The 24,470-nt window shown below is 37.8% G+C and overlaps 1 protein-coding gene across 5 annotated transcripts in view; it reads right to left on the reverse strand.

Annotated features, from left to right (window-relative positions):
* Positions 1 to 589: 589 nt before the first annotated feature.
* Positions 590 to 24,470, reverse strand: part of PPM1A (protein phosphatase, Mg2+/Mn2+ dependent 1A) — a 35,467-nt gene continuing 11,586 nt past the window's right edge. For 3 of the 5 annotated variants that reach the window (XM_042048188.1, XM_042048189.1, XM_042048190.1), the window contains 5 exons: positions 20,377 to 21,228; positions 18,530 to 18,647; positions 13,443 to 13,551; positions 10,829 to 10,886; positions 8,432 to 8,570 (listed from right to left, as the gene is read on the reverse strand). In XM_042048188.1, the coding sequence (XP_041904122.1) occupies positions 8,523 to 8,570; positions 10,829 to 10,886; positions 13,443 to 13,551; positions 18,530 to 18,647; positions 20,377 to 21,210 (1,167 nt within the window). In that variant the 5' untranslated portion in view covers positions 21,211 to 21,228 and the 3' untranslated portion in view covers positions 8,432 to 8,522. Of the gene's footprint in view, positions 8,571 to 10,828; positions 10,887 to 13,442; positions 13,552 to 18,529; positions 18,648 to 20,376; positions 21,229 to 24,470 lie in introns of all 5 variants that reach the window. The other 2 variants (XM_042048191.1, XM_042048192.1) reach the window with 2 other exon arrangements.

Consider the following 24,470-nt stretch of genomic DNA (forward strand, 5'->3'; position numbering starts at 1 on the left):
CCTCCTGCCCCTTCCCCAGGTTTAATTTATTTAGTCCATGTCAGAATCCTTCCAGCTCTGTCTAGAAAGATTTCCACGGATGACAAATGCGAGCTGGTTACATACAGGCTTGTTTTTGCTTCAAATCATAAAGGCTAAAACCATATTTATTTTAGCCATTAGCATCCCTTAATTCTTAGATATTACATTACAAAGGCCTAGCTTTTATTTTACAGTACTGCATCTGAATCAGGGCAAAAGATACAAATGTATTTTGCTCCTGTGTGATGTGGTATTCCAGAAGTTGGGCATCCTAATCCATCCCTAGTTCTCTTGAAAGCCCCAGACCAGGCAGCCTCTGGGGAATGCTGGGGCTGGAGCCAAGCACATGCAGCTTTATCTTGGAATTTCAACATGAAAGGGAAAAACAGCAAAAAGGGGGGAGTTTTATAATTGTAACTAAAAGTAATCACGATAAGCCATCAGTATTTCATTTTAATCTAACTCCTTTGAGCCAGAAAATGGAAGGGGGCCTGGAAAGTTTGTAAAATCAGGGACAATAAAAGAGATGTGAGGATGGTTTGTGTAGAATCGCACTCAAATACACACACACGATGTAATTGCCTGTTTTATTTAGTGGAATCACTTTTGTAGATTAGAAATATTTCCAATTCCCGTTTACTCCAATGCAAGCCTCCACCATCGACAGGCGTAACGCAGTTTGTTCAACTGATTCCAAACAAACAAACAAAAAAAAAAACAAAAAGAAGAAAAAAAAAGAAAAAGGAAAAAAAAAAGTACAATCTCAAAAGTTAAGTTAGAAAGTTAATTTCACACATTTTCTTTGGGACCAGGAATCTGTACATAGTACAAAATATACATTTATTGAACTTTCTGTAAACACACAGTTTGAATTGTGTAAAACTGTAAATAGTGGGTGAACTACGTGGAGAATAATTTATTATATATTGTTATACATTCTACTTAAGGAAAATAGTTATGCTCTTGTATATTACTCTGTTAAATTTATAAATTCCATAATGAAGCTGTGTAATCTGCAAACATGCTTTTCAAGCTTAAATCTCTCCATTCGTAACACACATTTTATACAGGTCATCAATGAAAAAAGTTATACTTTCCACAAAATAGATATAAAGAGGTCATGAATTTTCTAAAAAGACAGGCACAGCATGTCACTACAAACGAGACTCTTATGGTACGGTGTGGAGTCAATTCTGTGAGAAGACAGGTGTAAACTCTCTAATTCAGCATGTTTGTACGTGGTCTTAGTAACAAGACAGATGCTAGAACCCAAAATCTCTGCTTATAAAGATTTATAAAATAGCCAGTCCTGGAAGTCAAACCTCCCACTTTTCAGATATCCAGCATTCCCTGGCTGGGAGAACCTCGGCTTTTGTCTCCTATCAACTCTTGGTCACGAGTAATTGAGTTTTCCAAGCAGTGAAATACCCAGCACCATTTGCCAAGAACATTTGCATAATTCAGCACTTACACCAAAGACTGGATTCCTGGCACCAAAGAGTTAGATCCCGTTAATAAATACAATTTAACTCTCGGTGCCCAAGGTCATCAGCAAGAACAGGCTGGGAAAACCCCAACCTCAATGCCCATGGGCTGCAGGGTGTTAACCTGTGGAATGTGGGGTAACAGCACCCCAGCACTGGGGACTCTGGTGTGCAGTGCCCAGTTTCCAATTTAAGAGGCAGATTTCCAAATTGCAGCAGACTTCTCAGTCTGGCATCAGTCAGCAAGAATAAAAAGTTCCCCTATAAATACTGTCAAAGATCCTTTCATAGGATGGTCCATAGAATGATCTGGGTTGGAAGAACCTTTAAGATCACCCAGTTCCAACCTTTCAGGAGTCCATTGCTGGACATGGATATAATTCTGTGTAAATTCAGGACATTTATTCCTACATTTTCAGGGTCTCATTGTTTTTCCATCCTGAGTATGTCATCTTGGATTTAAGTAATTTACAGCTAAAAGCACTGCATCAAAGATCAAACCTCTTAAACTGCTCTTCTGAGGTTTTAAAAGCAAAAAAATTCTCAGACACTTTTAAGAATTAAAAAATTATCTCAGATTAATCAAACATTTTGCTTTAACATTACAACCATCTTCCCTTTGGCTTTGAAAAGCTTTTTCAAAACCTAAACTGACTAAAGATTACATTTGTTTTTCATTCCAAGAGAAGTGGGACAGTTAAGGCTCCAGCAACATGTGCAAAATTTGTATGTTGTGAGCAAAAGCTCCATCACTGTCGGCAGGATGTAAAGTTAAGTTTGTGCCTGATTTTCTCAAGCCTATCTGACTCTAATTTTCCCCTGTAGTGTGAACAAAAATACTGTGATCCAACCTGAAATCCCAACAGTGAAAATATAATTGGCTACCCAGTATTGGCACTGCTCAGACTGGCTGGAATTCAGTAACACAGCAGAAATGAAACTCTGGACCTTGGTCTACAGGCATCAGTAGAATAAAAGTATTGAATGTTTTAGGACTTGCCAGTGTGTTTTCTCATTTTTCTTAAAGATATTTCTCAAAATAAATAACAATGGCAGCTCCTTCAACTCCAGAGGCCTCCTCACAATACACATGGGGAGTCCTGTCCACCTGTAAAAACCCCACACTCCCACCAAGCTCTTCAGAGCCAACACTTCAAGGAAGCAAAAAGGAATTTCAGCTTTGCCTCAATGTTATTGAGCAAGCTGAGCAGTGCAGATGTTGTGCTCCTAAAAGAAAATGGTACTGCCTGACACAGCACCCACCCTTCAGATAAACAGCTGCTAACACAGTAGTAAGGACCATTGGTTTTATTCTTCCCATTTTGGGGATAAAAAGAAAAAAGAAGAAGGCAGGTGCCTAGTGATATTTTAAAAACCATCTGGGCAGGAATCAGTTGAAGTTATGTTTAATAATCTGTCTATGCATAAACTACTCTAGAAATCTGACCTGTCATCCCACTTCTACTCAAGCTTTGACACTTTAAGATTTTCTTAATTCTATAAAAGGCATTTTTAAAGTTAAGCCCACTTTCCCAACTTTTGGGGAGCAAAAGTTAGGGGGTTTTGTGGCCGTTGCATTTAAAACAAGCCTCTCCCAAAACACTTTCCTAAGACATTGTTATCATTCCTGTTCCCTTAGCCTGGAAGCAAAGACTTTAGAAGAATGTGTACAAGAGATGGGCAAAAAAAGGATCTGTTTTACTGCTACTCAAAAGGAACATCAAACAAAAACACAGAGAAAATGAGGAATATGCACAAAGCCTAAGTAACTACAGGTCAGCAACTCTGACACAATCAGGAGATTAAAGCTCCAGATATTATTTTCACATATTAAGTAAATGGTAGAAATACTTGTCATTTTTCTGGAAACAAATTGTCAGTGGGAGACAATGTAAACTCAACTTTCAACATGTCTATTTTTTTTCTGCTTGAATGCATTTAGTGGTCCATGATACTAAAGAGAAGCTTCAAGTTTTCCTACAGCTTCCTGACCTCCTGTGAACATGTGCCACAGCCCAGGTGGCTGCTACCTCATTTACAAAGCAATGTTATTAGGCAAAATAAGGCCACAGAGTGCTTCAGATGTGCACACCTGAGTCTGCAGAGAACTGCAGACTGTGCAAGCACTCCACAGAAAAAGCTCACAGAAGACTGGATTCTCTGATCAGTATTTCAGACAGGTTAGTCAAAATTATTTAGTCACAGAGTGGTACTTTTAAATTCTGTTCCTTTTTTACAGCTTATAGCAGGAATCACATTCATTTTATGTGCTACAGCATGCTGGAAATTCTTATCTGGAGCCTCTTTTCACCACTTAAAGGGTTAAAAAACCTCTCCAGTTTGCACCCTGAACTGGTCTTTAAAGGCTCAGGTATGATCACCTCGGACACAGGTAGTAACAAGGAGCCACACTCATTACCTAGGAGACACTATTTTCACATCTGGTGAAGCCTGGCACCAAGTAACAATTCATGTTCTACACAAGAACATCAGGTACAGCTGTGTAGTTCTAGTTTTCCTGTTTCTGAACCTGTGCAAGGTACATCAGGTTTGTATCGAACACTGTATTTGCCAAAGGATGAGGAAAAGAGCACTGCTTTCCTAAAGGTTAGCCCCTTTCAGACACAGCCAAGTTTAAATATCAAGGAATTGAAACACACCAAGTCATTTGTGCACAAAAGCAGTTCAAGAAGGTGCAGGCAGAGGTGAAGGTGAACATCTTGGCATGATGAAATCCTGATGTACATTGAACTAAGGTAAACTGTAACAACCGTATCATTAACCTAATTGTGGCAGCTGTGCTGCCTCTCCCACAGGACAGAGCTACAAACCTCTAGAGAATGCAAACACAGAGGAAGGTTGTCAGCATGGAACTCACACACAAGATATTGAGACCAAAGTTTGATGATTCCAGTTTAAAGAAAAAGAATGTTTATCAAAGCAAAATATTTGTCTTAAGTACAGTGGGGAAAGATCTGCAGAGGCTTCGAAGCTCCCTACACAGGCCATCATTTATCTGGGTGTGGTTTCCCAAACTGCAGCAGGAGGGGTGGGGCAACCATTCCTTTGCTCTCAGTCCTGTCTCCCCACTCTCCATCTTTCCCTAGCACCAGCACCCCACAGCTGGATTATCAATTTACCCAGTTGAAGAGGACAGGTTTTTTCTTTCTCCTAACTGCACACTCACATAAGGACAAGCACTGGCACAAAAAAAGGCAGTAGGGGCAAACTTGGAGCAATGGTTTTGTCTTGGCATAAGTTGATCATGAAACCATATACTTTGTTCATGAACTACTAAAAATGGAATGCAATAGGAAGTCTATCCTATCCCAGTGTATAAAATTAAAGTGGGATTCTTACCAGGGAACCAACTGAAGTGAAAACTGATCCCTAATTTTGTTAAATCACCTTAAGCTTCCAACTCTTGAACTGAGCAAAATGGCTCAGACATTAACCTACATAGTGACAGCACCAGCTTTGCAATAAATAATGTAATGGACATTGAAGTCAGTTTGTTACAAGTAAATGTTGAAAAGATTAGCTTTGGCACCTGCAGGAACTCTCAAGGTAAGCACTACCATGACTCATCTGCTGCTCAGTATTCACCAAGGCACCTTGCTGACACAACCTACGGCTGCCGCAGTTCAGAGCAGTTTAATGACAAGCAGATGAAATTCCTCCCTCCAATTCTGACTCCAGCTCAAAGTTTCACTGAATGATGGCCGTGCCTCAACGTTGTGGTAGTGCTGCTCCTGGGCCAGCTGAGGGCAAGCCCAGCTGAAAGGCTCTGGCTCTGTTTCTGCCCCAGCGCGAGTACCGGGGACTCTATAGATACAATGGATTTACGAAGCCTTGCAAACCTAGGATCCTACTTGATGTCACTGCATTGAGTTCATCCAACACTGGTTTAAAGCACATTTTAGAAGCCTCTGTCTTGAACATATTTCAATGCTGAATTAGCGAGGATTATTTGGAACAGTTGTCTATAAAGCAGTTACAGGTATTCTCCCAGAACGATCAGCGAAACATTTAATCTGACTATAACAAAACTCACAGAAACTGTAGCCAGCGAAGCTGTTAAATGTAGAAGGAAAACAAAGTTGCATGGCATACAAAGCAAAGTAGCTTTACAAATGTCATTTCCTTTTAAAAACAAGCAAATCAGGACCATCCTATTTGAACATGTATTTAAAAATACATCTGTTAACATCACACAATTTTCATTTTTGTCACACAGGAATCTTTTTCCAAGAGGGAAATAAATAGCACACAATACTTCAAAATAAAAATTGCTGCCTTGCCCCTGAGGTGCTAATGTTTTTAGCATTTAAAAAAAAAAAGTTTCTGGTGCAAGAAGGAGATGCACAAAGGTGCAAAAGTGCCTTTTTCTTTTCAGAGCAGTGAAAAAAGTACAGCTTGCCTCTTTTCTAGGATGCTTTATATACTTAACTCATTTATTCTGTAATCAAAATCTGTATCTAAAATGGCAGTGTTTATGCATACATCATAATTCAGTGCTCTGAGCTCATCAAAACGCTGAACGTAGGCGGGAGAGAGAAAGGCCTGAAACGGGCTTTCTGCCACTACCCTCAAACCTACTCACATCGCCTGTAGCAACAGCAGAATTATTTTCTTTCTAACCTTCAGGAGACCTCGTCAGAAGAGGCTTCAAAAATCTCCTTTGTCACTGAGACAGTTTAAGTGATTATGGTTTGAAGTATGGCTTTTCACACCACAGTTTTGCTTCCGATTTTTAAAGTTTAAAACTCAAAGGTTCCACAGTCCAGTTCAAAGTTTTGCAGTTTCCAAAACTAAACTTTAGTATCTATGAAAAAAAGGACAGAACTTTATCTGCCTAGTCCTAAATTAAGTTTAGCTTTTCGCACTAATATGCCATGTATTATTAAATATGCTCGTTAATTAGGTGCCTGTGAAGCTATAACTTAACAGCATTATAGTTTTGCACTCTACAACAAAATTAGACATTTTAAGCATTTATTCATAGGTAGGTAAGGAACTGGTTCTTTAAGCAAAAATTGCTATAAATTTATAAATACAAATAGTGCTTATGTTTTCTTCATTCATGCTTGAACAGATTACAAACTGAATACAATGAAGTTACGTTTAAGCACCCCACATAGACAAGAGGGATAAAAGAAAAGTTTGCTGGTATATACTATACTTAGTTCCAAGACACTATAAGTTACTTTTTCACTGTTCAGTGTTCCCTAACTCTGCATTAGTTTTAAGGCTATATATACAAATATGTATATGTCAAAGTTAGGGAAAGACAAATATAGCAAAATGCATTGTACTACATTTTCCTATCAAAAAGTAATTATACACCAAGTTCTGATTCTGTTTAACTGCAGTAAATGTTACAATCTACTTGTTTTACTGATTTTCCTTTTGGGGAATCTGCCTACTAAATGAGTAAACTACATATTAAATACAATATTCTCAACCAAAAAGACAATACAAGGTGCACAAAACAGCAGTTTTGCAAACACGACTGACTTGAAAACTTAATTTTCGTATGCTCAATGGGAGAAAGCTAAGCTTAAATCAAATTAGTTTATTACCTTATAAAATTTTAAATTAGAATTTTAAACAACGAACAGTTAAATATTGTCAACATGCTATACCTCAAATCACAAGTACTGTTTAACCACTAGTCTTTCGTTCTAAGTAAGTGGGTCAATTAAAAACACACACCATAAAATGTTAAAGATTGTCAGGCTTTGACAAATGTATTTTTATCAAACAGTAGGCAAATTCAAACCAATGCACATCTTCAGTAGGGAAGGGGAAAAAAAAAACAAACAACACCAAAAAGCCTGAAAAAACCCACACTTGTAAAAAATAGGGTAACGGATTAATCCCACATCATCCTCTAGCATATGGCTATATCTTGGGCAATAATCAAAATCCTTCCCATTTTAAAAATGGGCTACCAATTAATAAAAATATTCTTCCACAAGTAAAATATCATTTACAATGGCACTGACATTTTAAAAGGCAGGAAAAAAGGAATTACACATGTATGGGTAAATGTCTTGTTTGTTAAATCAAGCTTTATTGATAAAATGGAATTCAGAGTATTTTTCTTGGAACAGCAGCAGACCCAGCCAATCAGGATTGTAAAAATGCTGCAGACTCCTACTTTATGTAGAAAGTTGCCTTCGTGCTCAGTGATTAGTAGTTTCAGGTAAGGGTTAATGAAAAAAGAGGTGCAAAGAACCAAGGCATTCTAATCCCAAGATTGGTACATGTATGAACAGGATACTACTAATAGGGCATGATTTAACTCCCACTGAACTCAAAATCACAAATCCCTTCAACTCAATGTGAGAGTAGGAGTGCATCCAAGAAAATGATATACGTTTGTTGAAGAATGTGCACTACTCCTAAGTTATTTTTCCATTGCCAAGCAAAATTCACACACTGTAATTTCTGGTAGGTTGCCCACGAGTTCAGCTTTCATATAAACCAAAAAGTTGTCTTTAACAGTTTTGTGCACCTCTTGAGCACCTAGCTGGCTAGGCTGCTGCTCCTTGCAATCCAAAACCACAACATGATTTTAAAAGGGATATATATTGTTGCATCACACAAGCCAAAACATTTCTTCTAACTTTTATAGTGATTTAAAGCAGTTTCATAATTAAATATGAGCATTTTGTACAAAGACAATTGCACTTTACAAAAACAAAATCATACAACATAAATTGCTGGAGTCTGATTTACAACATGAATTTATGGTTTGAAATCACGTTTACAGAAGTCTGTTTTACAAAAAAGATCAGTTCCTGGGCTAGATGTCGTACTGCTGTAGTCATTCTCACCAACACATCATATTCCCTTCTTTAATTAAGGTTGAGGATGGATGTTAAGAAGGGTCACTGAGGTTGGGCTGCACTTTCATTTGCAGGATGAAACGTGAACTCCACAGCTAGATGAGCAGTTTTACCACATATCATCAGTTGAGGCAGAATCCTTAAAGAAAAAAGAAGGAACCCTTTAAAGTCTGGAGTGCCCATCCTTGCAGCAGTTTCTGGATAATCCAGACTGAAAAGGGTAAAGACTTAAATCATTTCAGGAGTCTGTTTTCTCTCCCCTTTCAGACACAGCTTTTAAGAAGTATCTAAACCCCACATACTCTTAATTAATGAAACATTAGAACCAAGAAATTTCAAAATACGACCAAGAGTTTTATCAATCCTGAAAAATAATATCCTAGAAATGTTACTGAAAAGCATTTCCAGAGCCTTTCTAGCTATTTCCTTGAGTAGTTAGAAGCAATACAAAATGGATATACTCAGCTCACAGGTGCAAGAAAAGAGCAGGATGTGCTCATGCCATGTGTTATCACCATTATAATTTTTTGTGTTCTCAGCCCTCCCTCGCTGCATGGGAAGATACAGACATCAACTGACACCCTGTTATAACTCAGAGCTATTTTAACACTTTAAATTTAAGGTTACAGAAGCGTAGTTTAGGGAACTGAAGTAAGTCGTAATTTTGGATGGTGATAAAACCACAAGGGGGAAAAAAAATGTATATTACAAATATTGAAAGTAGAGACATGCTGTGCTCCAAATCCTAATTGTATGGCCACACTACTCTGCATTACAACCTATCCAATATCTGAGTGTCCCTAAAATTCATCCCATTTAGGCCCACAGGCAACAGCAGATTTTGTATAACTACCACAAGCCTGAAAAATATTTAACCAATTCCTGGTTTAACCTGTATTTAATTTTACCAAGTGGTTTTTTAATCCATTTGCCTTCATGTCAGGCCTGTTTCCTTTTCCTTTGCTTAGGCTGCTCTATACTCAGCTTTCTCTACTAGCCTCATCAGGCAGGCTCACAGGTTAACCACAAGCAAGTGAGGCCATGGCTCTGCAGCTGAAGCAACAGCTAAATCAGCAGCACAGGAATCAGAGCAAACTGCTCCTGTGCACCACCTTTAGTGGTTTCAGCATTACCTGCTCCCTTTCTCTAAGCAATTAAGGGCCAGGATGGGCTTTTACAACAGCACATCCTGGTGGTTCCACAGCTGCATCTCCCCATCATTACTGAGACTGCAGGAGGTAGAAATATTATTTCTCTTCAAAAGCACTGCCTTAGTGACTCTCTTGAGAGGAAAGAGGCTAATTAAGTCTCTAGCAATGCCATACATGATAATTTCTTAGCACTGAAGTTCTGCACCCTTCATTCAAACTTGCCCACAGAATCCGTAACAAACCAGAGAGGAACAGTTGGCACGGAGGTGTAGTAAAAAACCACAAACTGAAACTGCCCTTTGCAAAAGTACCACCTCCAGCTTTTCCTTCAAGACCAGAAGTAGCAAAGGAGAGCAATTATATGAAAGAGCAAAATGGTTGTTTCAAGAATGAAGAGTAAAAGCAGCATGAGTAAAAATGCGGGAGCTGCTTGCCAACTATTCCATATGCAAATTTCTGTATTCCAGTCGCCAACATGATTGCAAAGTTTGTGTACTGTACATTTGTAGAACAGCAACATACTACAGAATGTATTTTGGAGGTAAAGCATCCTCTTCCAGCCCCTATTTAGGAATTGTTACGCTAAAAATAGAATGAGGGCTGCCAAATAAACTAGTGCACAGTTGTAAAGCCAATGCACAATCTTTATGTCTGGCTGCATTTCAGCCATGTCACATCCAGGCAGGTAAGTAATTTCTGCTGATAGTTAAAGGATCAGTTTAACTGCTCTATGACATGCTGCACTTTCAGTGACAGAATGCTGTTTCTGGTGATCAAACTGCCACTGGAATCATGTTCACTGTTTGGTTGTTCTTCCCCCCATACTGACAGTGGATTTATTTGTCCTCTCTCATCACTGACATATCAGAACCCAAACTGTTCACTTGCTGTAAGATGCTTTATGTTTAAGAATAAAAGTGTTTACACTGTCCATTTGGTAAACTAATATATTCTTAACCCATCTCTTTAACCTTTAGATATCACATTTTTCCTCTTGATGTTTAGGAAAAAATGTCTCCTATAAAGGAGAAAACAACCCTGTGACACTTTCCACCATTTGGCAGCACTTGAAAACCCAAGCAGGATTGAAATAATGAAATTCCAGAGGACAAATTAATCAACCCTACTGGAGTTTTGAGATTATGATCAGCAGAAGGCAGCAGAAAACAATTACAAAACACAATCCAAAGAGCACAACAGTGTTATTCCTTTCTTGGGGGAAGGGGTTTTTTAACAAGAACTAGCAGTACCTTTCTTTAAAAACCAGATAAAATAATTGGGGTGGGAGGAAAGATAATGTAAGAGAAAGGATACTTACAGCATCATCATTCCTGTAGGGGTTCAGTCTGTTATACACGGCTTCAATCACACTCCGTCTAGAGCAAAAAAAGAAAAAAAAAACCACAAGACTTTAAGGCTGTGTTCTTCTTTTTTTTCCAAGTCAAATTCCTAATTTTAATTTAAAATGCAAACCTTAGAAGATTCCAAATTTACAGAACCATATTTACCAGAAGTTAGCACTAAGTGTTCTTAAACATTCCATATCCTTTAAAACCTTTAGGCCCAAGACAAACAAGGCTCAGTATCCCTCAGAGTTCAGCAAGAGAAGGGCACAACCTGACAGTCAGGTCTTCACTTGGAAAAAGGGCAGCAGAAAGCTCAGTGAACACTGAATGTCCTGGTCATTTGTGTGCCCAAAAAACACTGCAGTAGTGCCTTATGTATTATGGCACTTCCATAGGGGAACAGCGTTGTGTTATTCTCTGGACACACAAAAATTACATTCTGAAGTACATTTTTGTTAGTGTTACATCTTAAAATGGACTTTTCATGCACAAACATGAAAAAATTAGTTCTAGAACAGTACTCTTCTACAATGACATGTCCAATACTATCCTGCAATTTTTCTCAAAATAAAAATATTAAAATGCAAATTGCAGTTTTGTGTATTGTATCTTCAGACTGAGATAAATTTTGTCTGGTAAAAAAAAATCAAAATATTAATTCAAGCATTTTGACAGTTACCTCCTTTTAAAAAACCCCATGCTTAGCATATTTAAGACAGCTTGAAATTAACTTTCATCTCTGGGACTCTTGAATTTCCTAATACTGATAGAAAATTTATAAGAAATAGATTGATAAAATATTAATACAAAATTTGCAATCAACATGCAAATGACCAACATGATTTTTATTTAATTATTCTAACACAGAGTGAAAAAACTGAGAGTCAAAAAAACTTGAAAACTGATAATAAAAAAACCAAAAACCACAGCCCAATGTGAGGCTGAAGGAAGAAGCTGCCATTGCCTTTCCCAGTATACAAGGAAAAAACTTTGGAGGGAGAACAGGAAGGAAAGAGGGGAGTAAAAAAAACAGGAATTACAGACTGGACTTTAAATGCAACTTTCTTTCAGATCCCCTTCTGCAGAATCAAGTATGACAAAGTAGCAGACTGTGATACAAAACAAACTTCAAAGAACAACCTTTAAACCGCTGATGAATGCATGCAGAGCAATCACAAAGGAGTGCAAGAGAAGAAAAAAAGCAGATGACAAGCTTTGTAATCATCCTGCAACACTGAAAAGTCAGGAACTACCACATACAAAACATCATAGTGACTCTAGTGAATGATTATAGGGCATGAAAGAAGAGGATGGATTTAAAGCAATAAAATCAAGCAATTATACATAAAGTACATTGCATACATGGATTGGAAAGTTTCCCATATCTTTCAAGAAATAGGTTTCTTTGATTCTAAATACAGGCAAGTTTCTTGGAAAGCATTATTTTCCTTCCAAATTGGCAATAGTACTTTAAGTTATACTAACATCCAATTAAATCAGTATTACTCTAAGTCCCTATTCAAACTAGCATCACTAAGACACAAAATCCCACTGAAATCAGTCACTTCAGCATTTCTTCACAACCGTGATGATACTGCTAGCCAAAGGTGATTAAGAAAAATCAGTTTGTATGCTGCATTTCATGAGTAACTGACTCACTCATACTTCAACACTACAGCAACCCATCCTAAATAGATGCTATTGTACATTAAATTGCCATCTCTTCTTTTCCTAGTCAAACAGTTCCTATAGGAACAATACTGTCTTGTAGAAGCCATCTTTACAGTTATCACTTTATAATTTATTCAATTACATGCTTAAAGTCCAGATGTTTTGGTGTAAAATATAAAAATCATACTCTGAAAGGTTAAAAATACTCTGTATCATATGTGGCCAATCCATTTTAACATGGCATAGGCTCATGAAGAATCTTTTGAACCACAAAGGACTCAGTTTGGGGTGCAAAAAAGCTAAGCATGTTGCTTCCTCAAAGACTGAACATTTGAGAAACCACAGAGCATCACCACTGAACTGTTCAAGAACAAAGCCAGCTATATAAAGCTACAAAAACTTCCCACTTTTCTTTTTTGATAGACTTCTATCTCGCTTTCAGATTTGTCACAAGCAGAGAGAAACAAAAGCAAATTTTTAAGCAATTACAACATGGCTACAGACAAGAAAAGAAAGCTGCCAAGCAAAACATTTTCTGCGTATCACTTCTTGTGGAAGTGTATAACATATCCAAGTAATAAAGTCAGGGCATTATTTTCACATATTCAAATGTGAACATCCCCCCCGAAACCCCCAGTTAATTACAAAAAACAGACACTCAGGCCACCCTTAAAAACCCCTCATTCCTTCCCAAAACTACGGTTTGACATTTAATTTTCGCAGTGATTCATTGTCAACTCCATTCTTAGGCTTGTCCTTTTCATCCAAAACAACTGAGTAATAAAAATTGGAGAACAGATCATCACCTTTTGTCTTGTGCCCTTCCTCCCTCCCTGCCCCCCCACTTTTAAGAGTGGCCTTGCAGTTAAGATGCAGTTTAAATCAAACCCCACATGTACACTGATGTGAACTCACTTGCTTGCCAACTCCCCTCCCGGCGGGAGGTTTGGGATGCTCTCAGTTGCTAACGTACGCATCACGTGGACTAAGTCTGGCACTCCTTCACCCTGCTTCTTTATGATCTCTGGGAATCAGAAGTACTTTTTTTGTAAGTGCAGTCCAAATTTAAATCAAAAAGATTGAAACACTCAGTTTTATAAAAAAGGCAGCTTAACATTAAAAAAAAATTAAAATTAAAAGCAACAGACCGTACTCAACATGGTAATTGATAACTTTGGTTCCATAAGGAAAAACCTGTAACAGATTTGACACAGATTTACTGCTGTTAACACGCTGACTTGGTTTTAGAAATACACAGCTACCTAATAACAGTGGGAAAAGAAATCTTTAATAGCTTTCCTGCTATACATTAGATAGAAGATGTAATATCTTCCCAGTATATGCCCAAGGCACGGGACAGATACTAACATCAGCTTTATTGCTGCAACACATGATTAAATATTATTGTCATCACAGAAAACAAAATATTTTCAAGAAATAAAAGGTTCGACATGTCAAAAGTAATTCCCATGGCTGCATGTGTATTAACCAATACTTGTACCTCACTGCATTACAGCAACATGCAAATTTTAAGAACTATTACACATAAATTAAAAGCCAGGGACATCATCTAATTGACAGTTTCATCCTCAACTCAGGAGATATTTAAATACAGGGCAGAAACTTAAAGCTGATCCACTCCAGCTGCTGGGTGAAGAGAATCTGTGCTGTAGCCATAGCCACGTTTGTCAAGACATTAATTCTTTAACTTTATTCTTAGGCCGGGGTGGTTTGGGGTTTTTTTGTGTTTGCTTTTTTCACTTTTCTCCTCAAGTCAAAAGCACACAATTTTATTGGAATTCAAGACATTTCAGACCATACCGCCCCTGAAGAGTCACTCTTTAAATAGGGATTTTACCAAGTCTAAAGAACAAGAACATTTAAAAAACTGCATCTCATTGATTTCTCTGTAAACATGAGCTCTCAGAAATTACAAAACACATGAATTATTAAGACCTGGTGCAGTTCATCTTCAAATGAATACTGCAACATGCATACAATAATGTGTACATATGTGCACATCTATACAAGCATGTATGTACATGCACACTATTCTTCATGTAATAAAGCCTTTACACAGTTTGAAAGTAGTTGGAATTCATCAGTACCACTTTTGAAAAACACTCAAGTATTCAGATTTTGTCCTAAATTCCAGAAGAACATACCAAGTGTCCATTTTATAATTTGTGAGATAAGGCACATTGAAAGCTTTTTAAACCAACATGTATCCAGTCCTTTTTAGTTAAAAAAAAAACCCTAAAACCCCCTAAAAACCAACAATTGTGAATTATTTTTGTGTATGTAATGGTTTTTCAGGGCTGCGTGTGTTTACAAAAACCATCAGCTCTGTTTTGTAGTCAGGCTGTGTAAATTATTTGCAAGGTATAGTGGAAACACTGCCTAGTCCTCAATCAGCATCAAATTCTGCAGCACAAAGCTTTAAGCTGTTTACTTCAAAACCTAAATTTTAAATACACGACACCGCACACCAGAGACACCTCAAAAACTTGCCATTTCCTCAAAATCTACAGCCAAAGTTCATTTTACCATCTAACATTTAGCAAAGAAATAATCTATGAATCTTAAATCTGAATAAGAAGCCAAGATCTCAGATTTGGTTTGCCAAGTTCCTTTATTGTGCAATTTTGAACATCTAGAGTATGCTACATTATGCTAGTGCTAAAGTTCTGCTGTACAAAAATAAGGAATTTATAGTTGACCTATACTACACAGTTTCACAACCTGTAACTGCAGTACATTTAACATACAGTCTCCACTAAATGAATACATTTATATTTTGATAAAACTATAGATACAGACTGAATGAACACTGAAGACACAACAAATGGAGTCGGTCTGCTAGCTGTGTTTAATTTATTGGAATTATCTTGTTTCAATACACCTTCAACCCTCCCCCCAATCTTTAATTTACTTTTAAACCTTCTACACATTTTCATGGCATTAAGTATTGGAAAAATGTACTTACAACCCTAAAATAAAGGATTCAAAAATGGGAATTCCATACAAAGTTTAAGAAAAAGCCAGAACTTTGTTTTTGTGAAAATTAGGGAAGGAACATATAACAGCTAACTCAAAGTTATTTATCTCTACATCAGTATAAATATTGCAGGGATTAACTATTACGGAATGGTTCTATGTAAAAAAAAATGAGAACAGAAAAAAAAAGCTTAGACAAGTTTCTTTTTAGAGTCAACACATCAATAACACATATTAGTGCAAATAATAGCAACACATTTTGGAATGACTGATTACTTCTACCATGAAGTTCACATGATACTTTAGGAGTAACACTGATTTATTGCAAGTAATGGCACAAGGATGGTTCTCCACACTTGCTGCTTCTTCCATTATTTGTTGCAGCTATGAATCTGGACCACAAACACATCAGGGGAGTCTTAAGTGACATGATAAGTAGAAAAGTTTCTACATTTTTAAAATCCGAATCATCTCTCCTTTTTCAAGATGACCATCATTATTAAATCCTATTCAGTCTTATAATTTGCACTACCTTTTAACAGTATAAAGGTATATTCTGGGCCGAGGGGATAAAAATACAACCAGAAAAAAAAATGCACATTAGAAAGTATCGACTCTCATTACTTGTTGGACTTCACCAAGTACTGAAGTGCATAAAAATACATATGCATTTTGCCCAAGTTTCCATTTTAATGAGTTTTAAATTTAAATTGATATTACAGATTAGTAAGATCATTCTAAAAGTACTCTTTATATTTTTTTAGTTCCTTCAGCCAAAAATCAGGCTTTTAAAGTTAAGCACTGCCACTCTTATAGTATCCTAAGATAAGAGCAAGATTATTCACTGTAGTGTATGCTGATGCTGCAGCAGTCCTACTCTACTAGTCAATAAGGCATTAACCATTTACTTCAGAAACAATGCACTGGCACAGGAATTAAGTTAAATGTAACAAAGTTATCAATTCCTGTTCTTGAAATTCTGCTTTAGTTCAGGCCTTTCAACTTCCCTCATGTGTAAGTCCTAAAAGGCCAAATGCTGCAAACAGCTGATACAAATCACTGCTGGGTTGAGTAGTGTTTACTACATATTCATTAATTTAAATAATATTTTTGTGCAACAATAGACAAAAGATTGAGGATAACTCTAAAAATTAAGCAAAGACCCTTGAGGGAAAGTACAATATATTTCCTCAAGTTGTTCAGACATCATCCCATTAAATTAGTATTAAAGTGCTTTATAACTACATATGGAATCCTTCTGCCTCTATGCAATTATCACACTTTGCATTTATACAAATAGGAAATTGCAGGAATGAGCAAAGTACCAGCAGCCAAATTCCTTGTATGTACCATAATCACAAGCAGGTCCAGTGTTTAGGCTCTTCCTTTATAAAATTAAGCAGCTGTACAAAAATGCCAGCTTTCCTCCCTGTAATATTCCTGGGGTACAATGAGGCCAGCTGAACACACAGCCTTGGCTTCATCGTATTTTCATATTCTAGGTCACAGGTTTGTCTGAACTCAGACAAAATATCTAAGATAAGAAGGCAGTACTTGCCCAGATAAGGAGAGTTACCACGCTGTGAATCAATGTGTGAATGTACAGCACACTTGTTCTTCACCAAATCTGGGGGTGGGCACTCACACACCTGGTGCAAACCTGCTCCCCGCTCTGCACGGAGGGAGCCATCTGACACTTCCCTCCTGCAGTGCGACTGCACTAGGATATTCCTGCCACGCTGTCAGGGAGATTCACACCAGCACTGACTGTGCACCAACCTCTCCTCTCAGGCAAGTGTTGAGATTAAAACACAGAAATGTCTGCCTGGGCATTTGTTCAGGGGCAGAACAGATGCAGTTTGTCAAGACCTGGCGAACGAGGCCCTGGAAAAACGTGGTACTTTCTGAAAGAGCACCTATACAGGTTGTAAGTGCTTTAAAAACTGCACATGAATTTGTCTGAGCCCACAATTCCCCTGTAGGCAAGTTCTCTGTGAAATTTCTGGAGCTGCACTGTGTTACCTTCATGCAAGTTAAGGAAGAAAAAAGTGCATAATGTACTCCTCTGACTTACTAATCACTGCTACCATATTTGTGGAGAACTCTGCCTATCGTGCCCTGTGTGCTATTAAGGATTCTTGGAAGTATACACACACATAACTAGACTTGTAACATATAGGAGTCCACTTCAAAAATAGACTTAACCTATGCAAATAATGCATACAGCAGGTCTTAGATTTCAGAAACAAACTCCAAGCTGTAGTTGGTTTTAAATATCAAAAGGCACTATAAATTCAGTTTTAATCAGAAATTATTTGAATCAAATTGATTTGAAATATCCTTTTTATGTGATCCAAAAAGCCCCAGACTTCCAGTTTCAATTTAAAGTTTAAGAACTCCTGAAATACAAATTTAAAGAAAAATTTTTAAGTTACTATCAGAGTAAGAGATGAGTTCCCAGCTTTCGTTTGTCATGAATGCTTAAAGATTAGCTTTGACAAATTTCTGACATACTTTCAAATAAGTAAATATGTAAGCAGGTGCTTAAAGATTACAGTAATCAAGTTGTAATCCTACTATTACTGGATAATAAAATATTACAGCTAACTGATTTGTACTTAACTATAAGGAAAAATGGCACTCAAATTACCATCTTCACAGACACTTTGCAAGATATTCTGATTATTTCATTTAACTCCATGTGACAGGAACCAGGATTCACTGGTCTGAAGTTAGTGCTGTCAACAGACTCAGGAAGAACACTGAGCACAAATGAATCCTCTGCCATCCTGAATAATTTTCAAGGCTACAGGCTGCTGCACTTTCATAGCAGAACTTTTTCAGGACATATATGAGTGCCTTTTTCAGAGGTACACAGGATGGCCAATGGCACTTGAAGATCTATTAAAAAGCCTGTATGTGTTAAGGGTTTAGTTGTTGGAAGGGGAAAGGGGCCAGGGGTCTGTTTAGAAACAAAGTTACTTATTTTTTTTTAAATGATCCACCTTCTACTCTGCTTTCCAGGTACTTGTCCAACTCTGCCTCTCTTTTCACCGCCTCTGGTGATACCTTTGGTGCATTCGGAAAACAGATCAATATCACACTCATGTTGTCTCGACTTCCCTGGTGGAAAAGAAAAAATTATTTGAGAAATGTATATATACCAGGCTAAACACACATCAAAGCATTTTAAACACAGAAATTCACAAATCATATGGCATCAGAATCCAACTTTCACTATTATGGATTGATATTATCATTAGAACTAATCTCCCTGTACCCCTTACAGAATTCCAGGCCCATTCATTCAGTACAATTCTTAAGTCTCTGTTTTTTTCTCTTTTATGGTGTGAAGACTACATGGAGCCAGTCACAGACAGTCCATTGTCTTCTAAAAACTGACATTAGTAAAGAGTGATGTATAATTACAAAGTTATGTTCCATCTTGTTTTAAGCACCATCCAATCATTTTGGGAAAACAGCTGAATGGGTGAACAAAACCATCACTGCTTAAAAGCACTAAGCAGGAAGGTGCTGAATTCAGACAGTGCTTCCACCTAAAATCACAGCTATTAGTTTTTTTCTTCCCCTTTTCATTTAAAACAAGAAAAGTTACAAGTGAGAGAATTTGTTAGAAGACCAGTTGTAAAGTACCCAAGTCTATGCAAAAAATGTTAACATTTAAAACTCCAACTAAAGAGAACCCCAACACCTGAATATGTTAAAATACAAACACATTCTGCTTATGCAGAGTAACTGTTTGGTCTACTTTCAATACTCCTGTGCTTTGGCCTACAAACATGCATCCATAGGCTTAAATTTTAACACTAATTAAATCCACTGATGTCAGCGAGATCAAGAACAAACCAGTGGGCAAAACAAGAGTATATGTGTGTATGGGGAGGCGCTGACAGTTGGCTCCTGCAAAGCTTAAAGCATCCACAAGCCACTGTTCCTTTCCACGTATTTGTTTTTAGGATTATCCAACAAAGATAGTAAACAAAAATATAACCATTATCAATCTGCCAAGGTGATGGAAAGCAATTACAATTTTGCAGACGGGAAACAATGATCCTGTTAGCCATGTGGGAAGAGCAAGGATGTTGTCTTGTTTCTTTAGAAAAAAGTTGGCTTTTTTACACTATGACTTCCACTTTGCCTTTTCAAAATAAGTATCAAGCTATGAAACTCAGTAACTGCATCACATTGCAACTTATTATTACAAAGTAGAAGTTAATGCAGACAAAGTTACATAGTTTCGTTAAACCAAATAGCCTCATCTTCTTCTACTTAAGCTGGTTTCAGAGCTGTATCACACAATAGTGAATAAGAAATACAGTAATTAAACCAAAATAAAAACGTAGGAAGCCAGGTCTTCAAAATATGAAGTCAAGGTTCATTGATTCTACATTTATCTTGGTGTAAATGTGACAGTAATGTTACCACTATGTGCCCAAGAAAGCAGGGGAAGATTAGGAAGAGGAAATACTCTCTAGCCTGATTAAGTCTTAGGAGTTAAGGTTTTCTAAAGTATGTTATGAAACAGAAAAGGGTAGTTATTGTCTTTAGCTCGCCCAAAAATTCCCATCAGTTCTAGTTTTCCACTGATCACAATGTATCTGTACATGATTATAAACTCTTAATTAAGCAAACCACACAGATAAACATTGTTTCTGTTGTGTGTTTGTTCCCCCTCTATCACCACTTTTGTGGGAAACACGGTCATCACTGTCAAAGTCATGTTACCATAAACCATGGGATACTTAGAGACTGGAATCAAACTTATTATTAACGTGTTCATAAACTTCAAATAATGAAAACACAGTAAACTCCTTCTCTCAAGTCTGGCTACCTTGTACAAGCAGGTGTCAACTATCTCATTGCAAACTTTCTCAAGGTCATCAGTGACTTCAAGTCTGGATCTTACAAAGTCACACAGCTCTTCATTTCCCATAACATCCCAGATACCATCGCAAGCCAGGATGATGAACTGATCATCTTCTTCTGATCTCTCAATTTCATAAACTTCAGGCTCGGGTGAGACCAGCTGTTCTGTGGGACCTTTCCCATGGACACATTTGTAATCAAAGTCCCCAAGTGCCCTTGAAACAGCAAGGGAGCCATTCACACGCTGAATCATTACGGAGCCACCTGCATTCTGTATACGCTCCTTCTCCAGTGGATTACTTGGTTTGTGATCCTGTGTGAAGAAGTGAACCTTCCTGTTTCGACAGAGCAAACCTCTCGAGTCTCCACAGTTGATGAAGTACGTGTGTTGGGGAGAAATCATGACACCCACAGCTGTTGACCCACTTCTATCTGCGCCATGCTTCTTCTCGGAGATGACTCTCATGTGTTCATCAATTTGCAGAAAACCTGTTCTGATGCCGCTCTTTACACTTTCCACAGATGGTGGCCCATCTGGCCCTTTAAAATCCTGGTTGCTTGTGATGTGATCTAATAAATGCTCACAGCAGTACTTGGCAACCTGTGATCCAGCGTGCCCATCATAGACAGCAAAAAACGACCACCCATCAAGTCCATTTGGCAAACCAATCACAGCCGTGTGTGCATCCTCCATTTCCACGCGCCAGCCTTGCATACTGCTCAGACCGTAACGCAGCCCATTCCCCTGCCCCTGGGCATTATGCTTCTCCATCTTTGGCTTGTCTAAAAATGCTCCCATGATGATTTTCCTTCAGTTCTACAAAGGAAAAAAACAAAAGGGTTATTACGATATTTCTTAAACATCTCATTTAAAAATCCTGTATAATGGCACAAGTAATGTTAAGATGACCAAAATACACAGCTATAAAGCTGGTTTTTCTGTGTCTCCAGTCAAATTTGCATTGCTTTCATCTAATTTAAACAAGGACACTACTACTAGCTGAACTGCACTTTTCATATTTTTGTATTTTCAGCTGTTTTACTTGAAAAATTTATATTCATTGTCATTCATGGTTCTGACAAAAGCCTCTAATGGAACTATGTAGAAACCACTTTCAAAGAGGACTTGTTAACTGGCACACATCTGAATGGATCTTCCCTGCAACTACTGAGCCATGAAAGAGTTCAATGTTTCCAGGACAGTGGCATTCCCTAGATCCCTACCTGCTGGACACAATTTCTTGCTAACACTGCTTTTCTGGTAGTCAAGGGGAAATGAAAGCAAACTGATTAGGTTTTCTTTCAGGAAGGGAGTTTCAGGGTTTTTTGGGTTTGGTTGTTATTTGTTGTTTTTTTAAACAGATAAATTATCTGAATGACCAAGAGGATGCCAGAGTCTGCATAAAGGAAAAAACAACGCTGGATTAACTAGGAGCAGGACTGGAAAGGAACAGAGCAGCTGTCCCTTTAGGCAGCAGTAAGCCATTAGTTTGGCTCAGCCATCTTGTAAAAGCTCATCCTTAAATTTTCGGTTAAATTACACAGCAGCTTCTCAGATGTCTGTGCTGCAGATTTACTTAAAACCCTCATGTATTCATGCCTCACTAAAAGATAACTGCCCCTGACAAGTCTGAGGAAATCTGTTTGGAAATAAAATCACAGCATTGTAAATTCCTGTGTGAATTGAGATTAAAGCCAGACCCATACACTGCACACCTTCTCCTCCTTCATCTCCTCCTTGGGATGTGATGCAGCAAATATTCATGCTTAAGAGAATAAGAGTTATATTTGCAGGCAGTGTAAACTGACTGGTTTATCTTCATGGTTTTCACACCCTAACCATCCAACCCACCCTTCTAATCCACATCAGTTTATTTGTGCATTCATTATTAAAAAATCATACAAAATAGGTCACACATTTTACATACTTGCAAATTATGCCTTGAGAAGCATCAAAGAGTCTGCAAATCACTGTTATACAATACAAGGTAATGGAACAAAACTATGAGCTTTTCTATTTGAAGACTGTGGACAAAAACTAGCTGTGAAAAGCACCTCAGAAACGGACTTTACCTGAGGCCCCAACTAACAGCTGCACTAGCAGAAAAACAGTACATCAGGGGTTCTAGAAATGTTTAACGTGACCATGGAATGTATTTAACCAGTTTTCTAAGTGACAACATCACATTTTTACAACATGCTTTTATTGCAATACAGCATCAGCTGTTAGTGACAGCATATATCCAACAAGCTCGTCACACTGTCTCTTCCAGCCACTATCAACCTTTCTAAAACATCTGTGTTAGAATAAACAGTCAAGAAATGTTTATATTTGATCTCATCACAACAGCGATTCAAATGTGAGGCACGGGGACTGGTTATGCACTCCTTGGCTCATATGCTTTGTTAACAGAAACAAAACACATACTTCAGCTGTATGGGGATGGCAGCAGCAATTCACCTCTGCTTCCCCTCACCCCAAACCCAGCTCTGGAGCTCTGTCTCTTCTCAAGTGAACACAAAATATTGATGCCCAAGCAAGCTGTAACTAACCAACGAAACAGAGTGTGCACAGTGTGTGTCTTGTGTCCCAAACACATGTAGGAGGTTCACATTACTGAAGTTGCTAGGAAAAAAATATGACTTAAGACTTTTTTATTTTCACATGCCACTCTGATGAAGTCAGAGTGATCAAAATAATTACAGAATGCTGCTATAAATCATATGGGGAATTATTTTCCTGAATAATACTTTTTATTCATTCTATGATAGCAGCAGAGTTGAACACTGAATGTTCTTTTTGTTGAGGAGATTATTAAACAGAAGGCAGATATTCAACTTTTTCACCTTAATTTAGAGCTCAAAAAGCAGAAACTTCCCCAGCAAATATATTTTTGTGAGGTATTTGACATTATTGCTGTGTTTAAAACAAAACAGAAAAATATTAAGAACAGGATACAGTTACAGTGACCACAAACACTGTTGAAACATGAACTAAAAAGGGCCATTTTTCTTCTAATCTCTCACCTTACTATGTACACAACATTCAGAGTTGTGCTTTGTAAACTGTTCGTCCTGCTCAGTAGTTTATCATGTAAATTAGAAATACATACAGTTTGTGTGAAGTTCTAACAACTACAGAACTGCTAGCACACCTTCAAAGTTAATAAATCACTCTCCATTTAAATACCAAACTGCCTTATCCCTCTCCAGAAGGCAACCTGAAAGCTGGTGGTCTTTTAAGCTAAGATTTGTATGTGACATGTTGACTCAGGATTCTTCAGGGGTAAGAGTTGCCCACCGTGGATGTGAATACAGCTGGGCAGAAGGAAAACCACAATGTGGTCATGGAACAACTCCCTCAGAAATTGCCCACAGCCCACAGCATGAAGTGATCACCCTCTGAAAACTGCAATAACAGACTGCAGTTGTCCTCCTGCCACACTCCAGCTAACCAGACTTCCACCAAAACAGCAGTATAAACCTGTAGGAGAATAGGACCGGTTACAAAATCCTCACTTTATCTGCAAAAAAAGCATCGTTTACTTGTAGATAGGATGAATGTGCCAGACATTTAGGTTTTTCCAGAATTTCAATTCTCATTCAGAAAAACTTCAGTTAAAACTGACCAATCTCTGAATTCTGATGAATTGGAGACTACCTGCTACTTCTCCCCCCATACCCTTTGTCTTATATTACAATGTAAGATGTAACCGTAAGTATGTGTTCTATCACCAGCTGCTAAAACCAGGTGGGGCAGTGTTCTTTATCTCTTCCCTGACACATCCCTGATAACTCCCTCCGGAAGGGTATCTTCTGTTAATGGACCATCAAGCCTTACTGCATGACTCATAAAATTACATCATCCCATTGTGAGATGCTCTGCCCAGGGGGAGGAAACAAGCATTCTACCTGGATATAATCTGAGGTTTGGAACACCACAGTAAGCCCTTACCTACTGGATTCCCAGAGGACAAGAGCTACATAACCACCACTGGACCTTCAGAGGAACACCAGACCCTTCTACAGGGTCAGCTCTTTGACAGAACCATTTCTATC

This window comes from Corvus kubaryi, unplaced genomic scaffold, assembly GCF_017639235.1.
Source record: "Corvus kubaryi isolate FWS band 111438036 unplaced genomic scaffold, C.kubaryi_AGA036_p1.0 66, whole genome shotgun sequence".
NCBI classification, from domain to species: Eukaryota; Metazoa; Chordata; class Aves; order Passeriformes; family Corvidae; genus Corvus; species Corvus kubaryi.